Source organism: Lampris incognitus, chromosome 2, assembly GCF_029633865.1.
Source record: "Lampris incognitus isolate fLamInc1 chromosome 2, fLamInc1.hap2, whole genome shotgun sequence".
Lineage (NCBI taxonomy): Eukaryota > Metazoa > Chordata > Actinopteri > Lampriformes > Lampridae > Lampris > Lampris incognitus.
The window spans coordinates 23,196,973-23,213,586 of NC_079212.1; the positions used below are offsets into that span (position 1 = coordinate 23,196,973).

General features: G+C 40.4%; 1 protein-coding gene across 1 annotated transcript; it reads left to right on the top strand.

Annotated features, from left to right (window-relative positions):
* Positions 1 to 11,308: 11,308 nt before the first annotated feature.
* Positions 11,309 to 14,516, top strand: zgc:174906 (uncharacterized protein LOC571548 homolog). The gene is made up of 4 exons (XM_056275350.1): positions 11,309 to 11,425; positions 13,202 to 13,532; positions 13,640 to 13,717; positions 13,808 to 14,516. The coding sequence occupies exons 2-4, from the start codon at positions 13,226 to 13,228 to the stop codon at positions 14,089 to 14,091; spliced, it is 669 nt and encodes a 222-aa protein (XP_056131325.1). The 5' UTR covers positions 11,309 to 11,425; positions 13,202 to 13,225; the 3' UTR covers positions 14,092 to 14,516.
* Positions 14,517 to 16,614: the final 2,098 nt, after the last annotated feature.

Here is a 16,614-nt window from a genome sequence, read left to right on the forward strand (position 1 = left end):
TTAACATTACCAGTTTTTATGTATGAAATGTCAGATATATGTTTATCAATTGCATGTACTTGTTTAATGGGACTTGTTTAAGTAGCCCAAAAACTACATGAAACATGGAATTAGTGTATGCGCAAAAGTAAGTGAACCCCCAGCTGCATTGGTTAAGTCAAGCAGGTAACAGACTGAGGTGAAACACATTTGGGTGCTTAATTAATCATTTAAGCAGACCAATGAAATGAGACATCCTTGGGAAAGGGTTTGGCCTGCACTAATTCAAAGACAGAGGAAACCAACCAAACCGCTGTGGTCCCATACAAATCAACAATGCCGAGAGCAAAGGTGATATCCGAGGACATGAAGAAGAGGGTAGTGACAGCCCATCAGTCTGGGGAGGGCTATAAGACCATCTCCAAAAGATTCCAGCTCCATCCATCCACTGTAAGACAAATAATTTACAAATGTAGGGCCTTCAACATGACAGCAACTCTGCCTAGAAGTGACGCCCATCAAAACTATCACCCAGAAGCATCAGAAAAATAATAAATCAGGTAAAGGCCAACCCCACATATCACCTCTAGAGAGTTGCAGACCTCTCTGGTAGCATCTGGGACAAATGTGCATGCGTCTACAATCAGACGAAAATTGAATAGCCATGACATTCATGGGAGGGTTGCTAGCAGGAAGCCTCTGCTCTCAAAAAATAACAAAGCTACCCATTTCAACTTTGCCAGAGAGCACTTGGACAAACCAGAGACCTTCTGGAAGTCCATTCTCTGAACAGACGAGTCCAAATAGAATTATTTGGTCACAATCAAAACCAACATGTTTGGAGAAAAGCCAACACTGCATATGAAGAAAAGAACCTCCTCCCAACAGTGAAGCATGGTGGTGGAAATGTGAAGGTCTGGGGCTGCTTTTCTGCTTCTGGACCTGGACGACTCCATATTATCCAAGGAACCATGAATTCTCAGGCATATCAACAAATTCTTGACCAGAATCTCCTGCCATCAGTCAGGGAGTTGAAGCTGGGACGAAAATGGATTATGCAACAAGACAATGACCCAAAGCATTCCGGCAAAACTACAAAGGAATGGCTTCAGAGAAAGAGGATTCGTACTCTGGATTGGCCCAGTCAAAGTCCGGACCTTAATCCAATTGAAATGTTGTGGTGAGACCTGAAGAAGTTGGTACATACCAGATGTCCCTCCAACCTCTCTCAACTGGCTGAGTTCTGCAAGGAGGAGTGGGCAAAAAGCCCCATAAGCAGATGCGAGAGACTGGTTAGTGGTTACAGAAGACGTTTGGTTGAAGTAATGGCTGCAAAAGGAGGAGCCACAAGCTACTAATACAAGGGTTCACATACTTTTGCACAAGTTAAATTTTCAGTTTTTGTGAAATAAACCACCTTTGTTGAATTAAATAATGAAAATATATCTCTTTTTGTGTGTGTGTCCATTATTTGGAAGGTGTGCTTTACAAATTGGGATTTGGATGTATGTGTAATAAGCTATTTTAATGTTTTTACAAAAACAGTGACCCATGTCTGGAGGGTTCACAAATTTTCAAGCAGCACTGTATATACAGAGACTCTCTGTTTCTCTATCCCACATCTCCACACACACACATCATCATCATCATCATCATTGGTGGTCACTCGGAGTCGAGTATAACCGTCCTTCTTCTAAGTCCCTCTGGTCCTCAGGTGGGTGTAGAGGCCAATCCTGGAGCCGCATAATGGGAGGACGCCTGTGCGTGACAGCTTTTTACGTGGAGTGGCTGATGTGCCTGCAGAGTCCAATGGCATGGAGAACCAAGACGATTAGGGACCACCCTCTGTTGCAGCCTTCATCCACCTTCACTGCTGTTGTGACCTGGAGACATCTTCTGCCAGTTCCGCCGTTGAGGTCTTTGTTGGATCACGCTTCATCTGGAACCTCCCCCGTGACCTATCCGCCTTGGGTGACCCTACCAGGAGCCAAGCTCCATACGGCAATGGCTCTTGGGATCATTGCTACACACAAGCTTCTCCATCATGGCAAGGTGGAGATCCAGGAGAGCCCCCCCACACACACACACACACACACACACACACGGCCCATCAACGTTGATAACAGAGTTCAACATTTAAAAGGTGTGTGCACACCAAAAATGTTTTTTTAAGAGGCAGAGTCAGAAAAGAGAATGAGAACTTTAGAAATAGGACTTGCACACTTAACTGAATGCTCCACCACACATTCAGTCAAGCACAGTGACAGTTTGACTAACAAGTCTTCTTTGGTCCATGAAGAGGCCTTGTTAGTCGAAATGATGACTGCACTGGATTTGGATTGAATGGGTGGTGGAGCATTCAGTTAAATGTGCCATCAATGTGAATATTAATATACAAAGACAAAGGCATCCTATACACAAGATCTGACTGGCTGCTTTACTGAGCAAATGTTAAATGCGACAAGGCATCTGAATATTTCTGTAGCCAGTTCTTGTAGTCACTCAGGAAGAAACCATCATGCTCCAGAGCAACAATGCTACAGGTTGATGATGGACCTGTACAACAGCCCCTTGTGTTTAGTGCGGCCTAATAATACAAAATGCTGAGTGCAACACATCTTTCTCTCAGTCTGGTACCCCCCCCCGCACTCTCCGTCACTCGCTCTCTCTCTCTCTGTCACTCGCTCTCTCTCCCCCCCTCTCTATTTCAGTGTAGAGAATGATATTTGGCAGGACGTTAATCCGCCTGGATATTAATTACAGTCTCCATTAACATTTAATAAATACTTCCCAGGTGGGCCCGCTGCTGAGAGAACTGAGAGCCTTATCAAATATTAGGCCTTTAATTGGCCTTTCACTCCAATGAATGGCTTTTTAATTAGCATGCAGTTATCATCCTCCCACCAACCACAGGGCCAGCCTGATCAGCACACGCAGATGTGCCAGCTTTGCTGAGTGAGTACATCTTAACAGCCAGAGGTAGGCCACTCGTTGCATAATGCTCTATTCCTATGGCTGTGGGAGGAACAGGGCGGTTTGTGGGCAGCAAGCCACAGTTCTGTGCTAAATAATCGGCTGGTTACATCCTGCAGGACTTTGGGCACGGGGGGGGGGGGTACCGTGTTTAAGCCATGCACAGATACACTGGTATAAAATCAAAGATATACACACTCACACATTAACATACATACGTACATCTTTGACTGTGTATACAATACACAAAGAAAGAAAGCAAACATGGAAGTGTGGATACTAACAATATCACAGTAGCCCAACAAATCACACTCAACCAGTCTCTTCTTCTTGCATCAAACCATCCTTTTTTTGTTCTCTCTGCAAGGCTCTCTCTCTCTCTCTCTCTCTCTCTCTCTCTCTCCTCTCTCTCTCTCTCTCTCTCTCTCTTCCTCTCTCTCTCTCTCTCTCTCTCTCTCTCTCTCTCTCTCTCTCTCTCTCTCTCTCTCTGTCTCTCTAGTTGAAACCTGTAAAGAGACTTCCTCCCCGTGGGGATGTGGTGGGCGTGATAGTATGCTCAGATATAAAATCTGCCATATCCACACTACCACCAATTAGTACACACACATCGCACCAAGGCACACACACGCATCACACAATCACACAGTGGGTACACAACACATATGACTGATGGCTGTCACAAATACTTAAAATCAGAGACAGAGATGCCGCCACAGAGTTTTTTTGCTCTTCCTTCTCAGGCCTTTTAATTAGCTTGTGTGCCATGCAGGAAGGTGGCAGAAAGTAAGAGCAACATACCACATGGCCTGCAGGCCTACTCACATCACTCATAGCGATGTGATTTGGCTGGCACCAACAAGAATGTACGGAAGGTAGCCGAAGAAAAATAATAATAGAGGGTGGTATCGGGATAAAAGGGAAAAAAAGATAACGTGTTGAGTCAAATATTTTCACAGCAGCAAAGAAATCAAGAGCATCTGACTCTATTTCACAGTGAACGGCATAGTTTCTCGGTATTGATCTGATCAATAAGGTTGATAGCATTCTGACAGACAGTTTGATGAGGGGACATTCAGAGTATTTTAGTCATTTAAATCAATGGTCTTGACTTAACGATACAGGAGGCTATGTGTGCGTGTGTGTGTGTGTGTGTGTGTGTGTGTGTGTGTAATATGAAAACCTGAACTTATTACTTTCAGTTCCCCGTATCTAACCCCATGTCATAGTTATTCATATGACAGGCAAATAAGCGGCATACCCGCAGCCATGCGACACAGTTCAGGAGGGTCCGGCCTTAATGGCGTGAATTTATACAACACATATGTTTACATGAATGCGGGGACGAGTGAGAGAGCTCCGCAAGAGCAGTGACACAACCATGACTTGAGAATGAGAACAGCTCCCTCTATAGGTTAACTCACACTGCAGCGCACAGCACTTGCCTCGCTTCCCCTTTCCTTGCGTCTCACCTTGTCTGTCCCTTTCTCTCTCGGCCACACAGATTTCTCTGGCTCCAGTGATTTGATGTCCTCCCTGGTTTAAACAGGGTCTCTAGACTGCATTGATTGGTGACTTCATCCAGAGTCAGAGTCAGAGTGCTGACATCAACCGACACCTGCCTCTCTCTGGATCCACTGACATCGACCGGGACGAGAAGATGACTTCATGCAGTAAGAGCTTCACTTTGTGTGTTCACCTGCTTTGCTGCCCCCTAACCCCTTCTTAACCTCTCTCTTCTGTGGTCCTCCCCAGTGGCACCTCTGTTCTCTACATCTTCCCCTTTGACCCCTTGTTGACCCCCCCTCACTGTGAGTCTGATGACTTTACTGTAACCAATACATTCACACCATCTCGCCCCCACACACACACACACACGCACAAACACTTTAACACACTTTACTCATCCATTATCTTCAGCAGCTCTTCCGTTTCCTTAATGCAGTATGGAAATGGGTCTTCCCTGTCAGTCAGATTCACTGCTTTTTCACTTGAAGACTTGAAGGGTAGTATCAATTTTTCAGTTTCTTTTCTGAGGGACGGCTAAGGAGCACACTTAGCACAGCCACACACATGCTTAGTAACACCAAAGCACACATGATTTTTTTTTTTCCCGGCCCCATCAGCTATAATGGCTCTTGTCAATTCCATTGAGCGGTCATCGGACAATCCCCCTCAAGACCTTTTCATTCTCCAGTTAAAGGTTACCTCGGTCCAAATTTTAGAATAGAATCTCTAGGTATACTAACTATATTTCGATTAATACATAATATGCATTATGCAATATATTGTTATATATAACTATAAGTTATACTAGGAGTCTCCACTGAGTTGAGGGTGAAGTCACTGCCTTCCTCTCCATTCTGTATTTCAGATAGCATTACTCAGGTATTTGGTTGAGTCATGCAGCTCCACTAAAACCTCATTTCTTCCATTGCTCTTATCGTTACTCTTCTCTCCCTATCTCCTCCTCAACTCATTGTTCTTACTCTGCTGCCTTCATGGCCCAGGTTATGGTGGAAAACCTGGAGCCTCTCTTTCCTGCAATCATATTTTCACTCTGTTTGGTTTAAAGCCATTCTCTCCTCTCCCCCCCTATCTGTTCCCTCTGATGGCATTTTGACCCCTGTGTATCTCTGTCCTGCAACCCTGTTCTCCTCCCGTCTCCTCTTGCTATCACTCTCTCTTGCTCTCTCTCCTCTCTCTGTTCTGTCATACATAATGCATGCTAAACAAACAGACATGTCAGAATCACTCAGGCACATGGTTGATTCCTCACTGCTGCTCCTCCCAGCCCAAGGGGGTGACCCCTCAAAGGTCTCTGTGTAAAATCCAGGCTTGTACAAAATACATTTACACACACACATCCAACAGGTACTGAGATCTATGTCTGTAGGTCAGACCCAGGCAGCTGTGGGTCATGGACTGTATAGAGGTTTTCCTAGTGGGTGGCATGGCTCAGGAGGTGGAGTGGGTCATCTAGTAATCCGAAGTTCACTGGTTTGACCCCCGGCTTCTCCAGAGAGCATGTCGGAATGTCCTTGAGCAAGTCAAGTCAATTTTATTTTAGAGCGAGACACTGAACTCCTAACTGCTCCTGATGAGCAGGTTGACGCCTTGCATGGCAACCTCCTCCATCAGTGTGTGAATGTGTGTGTGAATGTGATGCACACACTGTAAAAACACCTTGAGTGGTCAGTAGACTAGAAAAGCACTACATAAAAGCAGTCCATTTACCATTTATTCCTTCTAACCGATCACAACACTGGCTGACTTTACTGTTTAGTTTTTCTTATTTGGCTGAAGGTGGGTTGATTAGTGAAATCAGCTGGTGTAGCAACTGGTTGGAAGGAAAACCTGCTACTCTTAGCTCTTAGCCCTCCACAGCTGTCTGGATCTATGATAGATCGATAGATAGCTAGATAGACAGATACATACATACATACATACATACATACATACATACATACATACATACATACATACATACATACATACATACATACATACATACATACATAAAATAATAGATACATACATACAAGAATTTGAGCCTTTATATAACATTCATTTTAAACAGATTAGCCAAATGATGATACATCTGTTATTGTTAATGTTTCCATATGTGACTAGTTAGATAAATATCTGTTCCCACATCAAGTGCATTGCACTACATTTCTATGTATGAAGTTTGTCTGACTCATCAACTGAGTGCTTGCTTGCTTGCTTGCTTGCTTGCTTGCTTGCTTGATTGATTGATTGATTGATTGATTGATTGATTGATTGATTACACTATCTTTTGTCATACATAATGTATTACCCAGACTCATCCAAAATACACAACCAACAGAGGCTGAGATCTTTATCTCTAGACAGACAGACAGACAGACAGACAGACAGATAGATAGATAGATAGATAGATAGATAGATAGATAGATAGATAGATAGATAGATAGATAGATAGATAGATAGATAGATAGATAGATAGATAGATAGATAGATAGATAGATAGATAGATAGATAGCCTTACTGAGGGTTGTGCTACATCTTTGAAATTGGTTTGTATGTGTTTTTTAAGCATATTTGTGTGTAGCTCTTGTGTATTTCATATGACTACAGCACAAATTTGAATTTCACCCCAAGTGTGGTACAGATCCTCAATTGGACCAGATTTTGCTTGCACATACTTTATATGTAAATCTAACATTTCCTGTTACATGCATCACTGGCAGGTTAATCTCTGTAACTGCATGGTGGGGGTGAGGTGACGTCGCACTGCCTTGGTCTTCAACTGTACTCGTACACAAATGCACTCTCACACACAAACACACTCAAACCTGCCCCTCGTCTGAAAAATCCCAATTTTCCAGGTGCAGAGATCTGTAGAATGGAGCTGGAGCCACTCAGAAAGAAACAGCATTATTGCCCGCCAACACTGTTAAAAGACTGAGTGAGCGATTAAACTATCCAGCATGGGCACATGTGCATAAACAAATGGTGTACACTGGAAGAGATTGGAGCAGAAAAGCACAAAGATGTGCTAGAGATCATGGAGGATCAATGATCAAGTTAACCGATTGTCCATTATTAATATTCCAGATTATGGTACACTTGTAATGAGTGACATATGCAAATTGACTAAGCACACAATTTAAACACACACTACACTCTGTGGAGTTGAAAACCCTCCATCACATCAACATTTGCACACTTCCGCATTAACGGCTTTGTGACACATTATCTTTAAATCAAATTCAGTTAAATTCATATCTTAAATGCCTCAGCCTAATAATACTCTTGCAAACAAATGTATAAATGCATGTATAACTGAAAATTCAGCTGCATTAGGTAACATTGAATATTCCAATGCAAATCCTTCCGTCTCTCGCTCTCTCTCTCTCTGCTGCCTCGTATCACTCCGCTAAACCCCTCCTACCAAATGACCCCTGCATCGCTCTTCAGTCCCTTACAATAGTGTACAACCTGTACAAAGTTGATAAGTCTATCCATCCATTCGTCCATCCATTATCCAAACCGCTTATCCTGCTCTAAGGGTCGCGGGGATGCTGGAGCCTATCCTGGCAGTCATTGGGCGGCAGGTGGGGAGACACCCCGGACAGGCCGCCAGGCCATCACAGGGCCCACACATTCACACCTAGGGACAATTATGGCTGATTCACCTGACCTACATTTCTTTGGCCTGTGGGACATCTGTCCATGTACGAAAAAAATGTCAGCAAATATCTTAGTTATACTAATATTGTTCATGTGAAGCAGCCATTTGGAGTTGGTTTTGTTGATTTTTAGGTTTAGGGGCGGGGCAGGGTGGACGCGAATTGATCACATACATGTGCATCTGCATTTGTAGAACAGCCAATAGGAATGCCCTCGCTCTGAAATGGGCTAGAGTTTTTAAAGCCTGAATACAGAGTCAAGAGGAGGTGCAACAGTCTTGTTTTCTCTCAGACCACTTTAATTATAATATGCCAAAAAATTATGATGGACTTTCTACCCAGTGATGCCAAAAAAACAAAAAACAAAAAACTGCCTACTCTAGCTTTAAAAGTGCTGGCAACCCACTGCCTCAACTGGTCGATAACAATGAACGATGTCTGAGCAGTGTTTTCCCTGTCTCTGTATAATCTTACCACCCACTGTAAACTGAATGTCTCCGAGAGAGAATTGGATTTCGATTCAGACACCTCATACAAACATAGACTCAGAGTGCGCAGTGTGTGGATAAAGCCAACTCAGTTAGCTTTTCCCTCTCACACAAAGCAAATATCCATCCCGGAATAAAACATTGATTTGTCATTTCCCAGAGCTCCGGCTAAGTAAACCGGCTTAGTCAGCCATGTGGCAAGTGGTCTTTGATAATTGTCTGGCAACACTCTGAAAACTGTTCCCTGAGATGATCCATTTAACTCGAACACGGTGGTTGAATCATTCGTATTGCACTGGCTGCACACATGTAATCACACATGGACACACATAAGCACATGCAAATGCTATTTGGTACCATGCATTCATTTCTTTTGTGTAAAGATTAAATTATGAAATATTTATTTCTTGTGTTGACAAGCATTCCGCCTCCCCATCATGAACCATAACACATCTCTCAGAAACGGAGAAGGCCCTCCAGTTACAGAAGCCATATCATGTTTATTTAAATGGCTTACAACAGCAATGTGTGGCTCTCGCCTGTGGACCTCGAACTTTCATATCATATTTATTTAGTTACTTAGATCAGCATTACTGACAATGTGTATGGGATTCAATGTATTTTTATAAGTGACCAAGGTGGGATTTGGGCAATTAGCAAAAAGGGGCAAAGAGAGAAGCTTATTTTCAAATTAATAATTTTTTTTCCACACAATAAATTTGGATGTTATGATGGACTCAGATTTACATTTTGAGAGACACATAAGTTATACAGCATTTTATCACTTGAAAAAGACAACAAAGGTGAGACTGTTCCTCCTCCCAGCAGACAATCAAATACTTGTGAATGCATTGCTCTCTGGTCTTCCCTATTTGGAAAAATGACCTCACCTGTTTCAACATCCTTGCACTGGTTACCTGTCAGTTACAGAACAGACTTTAAGATTATTTTGCTATTAAAATCTTTTAACAGACTTGAGTTTGAATGTACTGATTAAATGCTACCAAAGTATGTTCCTGGTACAGCCCTCAGATCTGCACAATGCAAAATAGACCAGCTAATCAAGGTATTTTATCTTGTTATATGTCTCCTAAAACTTAATTCAAGATGTTCCTGGTAAAATTTTCTGACCCCACTGACAGATGATATTGCTTGTTTCAAGAATGTGTACTTGTTTCATGATTTATAAGACTTATTTCAAGACGTTTACTGTAAAAAAATGTTTTAACTCAAATCAATTTCTTGTTTTAAGATTTATATTATTTATTATTATTTTGAGAATAAGCGTAAACTTGCTTTCATATATGAAAAATAAACTTGCAGCTTGGTTGCTTGATTGAGTAAATGATTGAATGATTGATAGAAACACAAGTAAGTCTTTTCTGTCATATATAATGCATGCTAAACAAACAGGCATGTCATATAATTATAATTATTAGTATTAATATAATTATTAGTATTAATATAATATTAATAATAATAATTATTATTATTATATTATTATTATTATCATTATTGTTATTAAAGTCAATCAGGCCCATGGTTGTTCCCTTACTACTGTTCGTTCCAGCTTAATAAGAGGGTCAACCCTCAAAGCTCCCTGTGTAAAGGTCACATTCACACAAAACTGAGAGAGATGAGATCTATGTCTCCAGATTAGTTAGATAGATAGATAGATAGATAGATAGATAGATGGATAGATAGATAGATAGATAGATAGATAGATAGATAGATAGATAGATAGATAGATAGATAGATAGATAGATAGATAGATAGATAGATAGATAGATAGATAGATAGATAGATAGATAGATAGATAGATAGATAGATAGATAGATAGATTTAACATCTTGTCAGATCAGCAAGACAGCTCTGTAAACGTGGTTCTTCCTCCTTATCTGATCGTGAGCAAACCACACATTTATTGATCAGCTCTCTGTGACTTTTATCCATGAGATACTCCAAGTCCCTCATAGCCAGGAATCCCAGGGAGCATTAAAGGCAAGAGTGAGGTGAGAGTGGCAAATTTTGTTCATTTAATTTTAACCATAAACCATAAAACCAAAACATTGGGTGAGTTTTGGAATACACGATGATGTCTTTATTCCAAGGTGACGGTGGGAAAACCTGGTTTGAAAATGTACTTTTACTTTTGCTTTTATCCCTTGCTGTTAACGTTTTAACCAGAGCCCTCAAATCAAACATGCTTTGATAGGGTGCCTGGCTGTAGACGGATTAACACTGATTGCTGTGAGGATCAAATCTGTGTCCTCAATAAGGAGACCACTCAGGCGAGTCTTCAAAAGTCAATTGACGAGTTACGTTGAGAAAACTTAAAAAAAAAGGGAACATTTTACCGCACCCCCGGACATCGTGCTCATAAGGCATCTGGCCAACAAATTGTGCAATTATAGCGCTATTCCACTAGATGTCACTAATTCCAATTGTTGGGCTCAGAATAATGTAGTGTAATCATCCCTCCACCCGATGGCGACAAACGGAATAACAGGAGCATTTTTGGGGTCACAAAGAAGAGAACACCCACACGCCCGCGAAAACAGGTGAGAGTGATGGCTGTTTACATTTCCGAAAGACAATAGCTGTTAAATAAAGGGTAAGAATCTCTTGTTATGTTGTTTTCTCAGAGCCGGATCATTTGATTTATTAATGTATTCTTTTGTTCTTTCAACAAATGAAAGCATGTTGTTTACATCCGCCTCGATAAAGTTCTGCTGAGCAGTATTACAACCAAAGACAGTTGTTGCTGCGAAGGGACGCTGCAGCTTGTGTGGACATTACCAAACGGTGCTTTGGGTGAGCGCAACTGGGTACATTTTAAACTGAGCAGCAAAAAAAAAAGTTTCGTTTAGTTAAACATTTTAGTTATGTTTCTTCCATATACAGTAAGGGCCTATCGGTACAGTATTACAACAGTACAGTATTTCAGAAGTTGAATGGGAGCTTGTCAGTATTATGATGTTCTGTATGGACATAGGCTAAGAACACAAGTGCAGATGTTTTAAAAAGAAGTTATTATAAGTTGGCACAATGTATAATAACTAGTAATAACTATAATAACTAGTGATTGTCTGGGTTGCTCCCACAGTACAGAGACGTAAAGTGGTAGGGGTATAACAAGATTATAAAAAGTAGTACATTTTAGTCGAAGAGTAAAAAAGAAGAAAAGGGAATAGTTGCTCTCAAAAAGTATATAAGCTAATTAAATAGTCAAAAAGCCGGTGCAAGATTGAATATTAATCGTTCACTAAGTCATAATATGACTGAATATGATTAGCTGGTTACAATTATGTATGTATGCATTTTTACTTATACATATGGTAGATCACTCATTTTGTGAAAAATTAAAGGTGCTATGTTGGAAGATTGCATATGAATGTTTAATCTACTCAATACATCTCTTGTAAGCACCTGAACGTTTTACTAAACTAAGAATGTTCAAATTGCCTTGAATTCATTCCGATCTATACTTAATCAATTGTTTTTACATAAAGCCACAGTTACATTTTGGACAACCAAACCCAGGCATAATTTTGAATTGATGGCAATGATAAATTCTGTTTTACTGACATTGGTTTAGTTTAATTTGAATTGAAAGTTCAGTCGATCAGTCAATATCATAAAGAACATGTCCAAGTTAATGATTTCCACTGCAAGCATTTTTACAAGCACTGATCTTGTGAAGGTCATTCAAAAGCATTTGTGGTTAGCTTGAATATTATAGACTTCTTCGAACATATAGTTAAGTGGAAATCTTGTAAATTTTGTTCCTCATCGTCAAATATTCCTCCAAAATCAAGGAAATGTTTATTCTCAATCTCAGAGAGCAATTGTAATGACAGTGTCATATGACAAGGCCATTGGAGACACCAGCCAACGCATTTGTAATGCTTTTGGCTATGGTTGAAATTGCAAATAAAATAACCAATAAATCATGATTCTTCCCTGGAATTTTACTTAGTTTAGGTCTATTCTCTTTTTTCTTTCTTTGAATCACAGCTTAGATTCAATTGTTACGTATAATGTGACTGGGAGTGACTGCCCAAGGTTGACATGCCAGAAAGCCTGTCAACTAATTAGCAACATACTAATTTGGACATCAAACAACAGTCAAGAAATAAGCAAATGATGCACTATCAAACATAATTGGGATAATCTTTTATTCATAGGCAAAGGTCAACAGCCCACAAACCTCAACTATAAAGGTTGCATTAGAAATGTCACTGCATTACAAAATTTGCAGGAAATGCAGTTCGTTCATTCTGGCGATTTTAACACCATCCTGTTTGTTAATGTAATTTGTTTGTAGAAAAACTAAAGGACAAATAATCAACTGAGGAACATAAAGAACTGAAACTAGTGAAACAGCTATTCAGTAAACTGTTTTGTATGTTCTAATTAACTATTAGTTAGTTTATTAGTTTACTTTTAGTTTAATATTGCAAATCACTTTTTACCACTGTTTGACAAATGCTCTATAAGTAGGTTTATAATTAAAAGTAACTTTGCCATTGTGTCACTGCCTCCATAAGAAACATTTGAGATTATAGAATGTGTAATGTTTTTTCTTAGGTGCTGATTAGGTGACATTCAGCCATGGCTGAAAAACCAACGGGGGAAATCCAGCTACTGAGAAGCCTGAAGATTAAACTAATATCTATCCTAAGTGCTGACGCTGACTATGTACTGCAGTGTGCGGACTCTCACTTTCTGCTGTCCCGCCGTGGCTACCAGCAGGTTAAAGCTGCCTCTGTTTCCAGTGAGAAGGTGAGGGATCTGCTGGACCATGTCATCGAGAGAGGGCCGGAGGCAGCGCAGGGTCTTCTGGAACTGCTGAAGGACAATGAGATGCAAAATACCTTCCCATTACTTGCTTTCCTCAAGGACACACAGCTACCTGCAGGTAACGTCTGTCCATACACTGTTTTTACTAGCTCAATTGGCCCTTTTATATCTCCTTAAATGAAATATGACTTTATTTTTCAAAATGTTTCTCATTATTAACTGGAGGTAAAGAAACAGCTGTGAAGAGAAAAGAAACTACTGAGTCAGAAGACAGCCCCCCTCCTAAAAAGATATGCCAGAACAGTGAGTTTCCACAATTCATATTATCCTCCTCAACACACTACAGAGTGGTTACCATCAACTAGCCTCTCATGCCCCGTTTCCTTTTCACAGGTCCTGATTTGGTGACGGAGAGGCAGCTGATGCTTGTGGCTCGTACTATTGGACGCTCCTGGAAGGAGATTGGCAGACTGGCACTGAGTGTCCCCTCTGTGAAATTGGAGCAAATTGAGGAGGACTGTCCAAACAACCACGTGGAGCGAGTATTTGCCATGCTGCGTTACTGGTGTGCATGCATGCGGGAAAATGCCACAGCTGCTCACCTGCACTCCCTGCTCAGCCAGGGAGACTGGGCACTGTCAAGTGAAAGCATAGACTTCCTGTTGAAGAAAAGTTGACAACCTCACAAACTGCTCTTGTGCTAGAGATAAACTGAAACTTTTTGTAGGAAAGGTGAATGCGACATCATTTTCTTGACTCTTACCCCAATTCAAACAAAAATACTCTTAATGATTCAACAAAAGGAAGTCACACTTCAAGGTTTAGGACAATGACATTTTCAAATTACTTGTCTTAAACCTATGTACAAATGTAAAATTACATTTGAAACCCTACATTCCTTGGGCAAGATGCTTCATGCTCAAGGATGGTTTGTCCTTCAGCACACCTATATGTCCATATCAGGACCAAGAAATGCCAAGTAAACACATGAAAAAAATAGTATTTGCAACTCTCGGGAGCTGCTGAGATTCATGTGAGTACAGGAAGTCCATGGAATTAAAAAATATGAAGAGAGAGACAATGTTATAACTATCACTTTTTATACCCTCAGCACTTTACATTTTTTATCTCAGACTTTTGACATGTTATACTTTGATCTGGTTTCTATGAGGTAAATTCATGATTACTGAAGAAATTTAATGGTTTTTACATACTGCTTAGATTTTGTTACATTATTCAACTGCGGAGAACTTTTTGTATTTTTCCTGCTTTAGCATTTTAGAAATACTGACACTGATTTGGTTGTGTTGTTTGTAGAAGAATTGTTTCCAAAATGAATTGCTATCATAAGGTTTCATCTCCTTTGCATAAGGGATTAATGGGGCTGCATACATCGGTGGTAGCCTTGTGTTGCTAAATGCCGATGCTTGTTCCAGCTCAGTTTGTAAAAAATTGAGTCACTGGTCATCCCTTCCAAATCCTCCATCACTGGAGAAATATTGCTCAGGCTCAGTACATCAACAATCATGCCCCCAGATCCTCAAGGAACCTCGGGTGATGGATTATCGGCTCTCTCTTTCTGACCATACTGGTGCTGTCTACCGCCAATCCAGCCATACCCATCGGGCCAGATAATTCTACACAGCTCCCGGTCCAGGCCCTTGTCATCTCAGTTAATGCACTTCTTGCTAGTCTCCCAACCCATGCAATCCAACTGCTGCAAAGAATATAGACTGATGCTGAGAATCTGGTTAGATGTGCACACATCCTCGACACAGACCAATGTGGAGACGCAAATAGTTTTTGCACTATCTTGTTGAAGGAAAAAGTGGAGGAAAAAAAAATCACGTGTAAATGTACATGCGCAAATGCAACCTGTTGTGTTTCACAAGCACAACGTCTATATTGTGACTCACAGACCTTCATCAAATTCTCATAGCACACACCTTCCCGAGCTCCCACCATAACGCCCTCATTATTACAGAGGATCCTGACATGTACAAAAGTACTGCACTTACTGTAATGTGACAAGGAGCCTGATGAAGACCACTGTGCATTGTTTGTCGCCCACAGGGCTTCTGTCAAATTTCAATGGAGTTCCTTTACTGCTTCAGGATGACCTGGAAAAATGTACAGTCGTCACTGGTTTTGCTTGGCCTTTTTACCACAGCAGCTCTTGCATGAGTGGCACCTCAGTCTTCCATTCTCCATTTTCTTTGTTTACTCACATATGACCAGAATCAGATCATCCTGTGTTAACATTGTGAGCTTAACTGCATACAAAATAAATGCCGCAAGAAAGAAAAAAATAAATCAGGCCACCATCAGTATTATAGGCTGCCAAAGCTTTCTAGAGGTCCAAGCATTCAGTGCTCTTTGACTCATGCTCATCACTTTTCACTTCTATTCAAAAGGAAATTGTTATGTACAGAGATTTGACTGCAAAAAAAGGTTTAGTTAGCAACAAACATTTTAGTACACAGCACAATAACATGTCACTAGTGACAGACTAATCTTGAAATTCTTGTATGTCAAATCATTTCATGTTAATGAGAAGGGACAGCAATATTACACTGTAGCGCAAGTAGTAGTAGTAGTAGTAATATATATAATATAATCCAATTAATCAAGTAAATTCTCTGAGACATAATTCTCTATGTGTCTCATAGAGAATTTACTTGACTAACTGGATTATTTTGCTCCTTATTTGTTGAGCACTAACCCTACCGTTGAATGTTTCTTTTAACAAAGTTTATTTATATATATATAGCATTTTTTTTCCCGAAACCGTCAATGGTGTTGAGTGCTCGACTGATGAGGAGCAGAATATTAACACAGATAAAAGGAAAAATATTTTAATGCATAGCAGTACAGGCCTGTTTCGTGCGTCTCACACTCATCAGCTGTGAGACGCACGAAACAGGCCTGTACTGCTATGCATTAAAATCTTTTTTCATGTATCCATGTTGAGATATATATATATATATATATATATATATATATATATATATATATACACATTTTTTTAAGAAAATACACATTGTTCTTAAGGAGGGCCAGTGAAAAATCAAATATGCCACAAACTTGTTCACCCAACGAGATTTTTTTTTTCAATCCCAGCAAGTCTGGTTAAATTGAGGTCAAATGCCATAAAGTGCAGAAAACGTTTGTGGTCATCTTTCAGTTAAATTTATGGGGGG

What these genes read in the sequence shown, in the direction of transcription:
- zgc:174906 (XM_056275350.1), top strand. Translation starts at nt 13,226, where the DNA reads ATGGCTGAAAAACCAACGGGGGAAATCCAGCTACTGAGAAGCCTGAAG. An exon ending in GGACACACAGCTACCTGCAG is followed by an intron (nt 13,533 to 13,639) that starts GTAACGTCTGTC and finishes TATTAACTGGAG; the next exon opens with GTAAAGAAACAGCTGTGAAG. An exon ending in TAAAAAGATATGCCAGAACA is followed by an intron (nt 13,718 to 13,807) that starts GTGAGTTTCCAC and finishes TCCTTTTCACAG; the next exon opens with GTCCTGATTTGGTGACGGAG.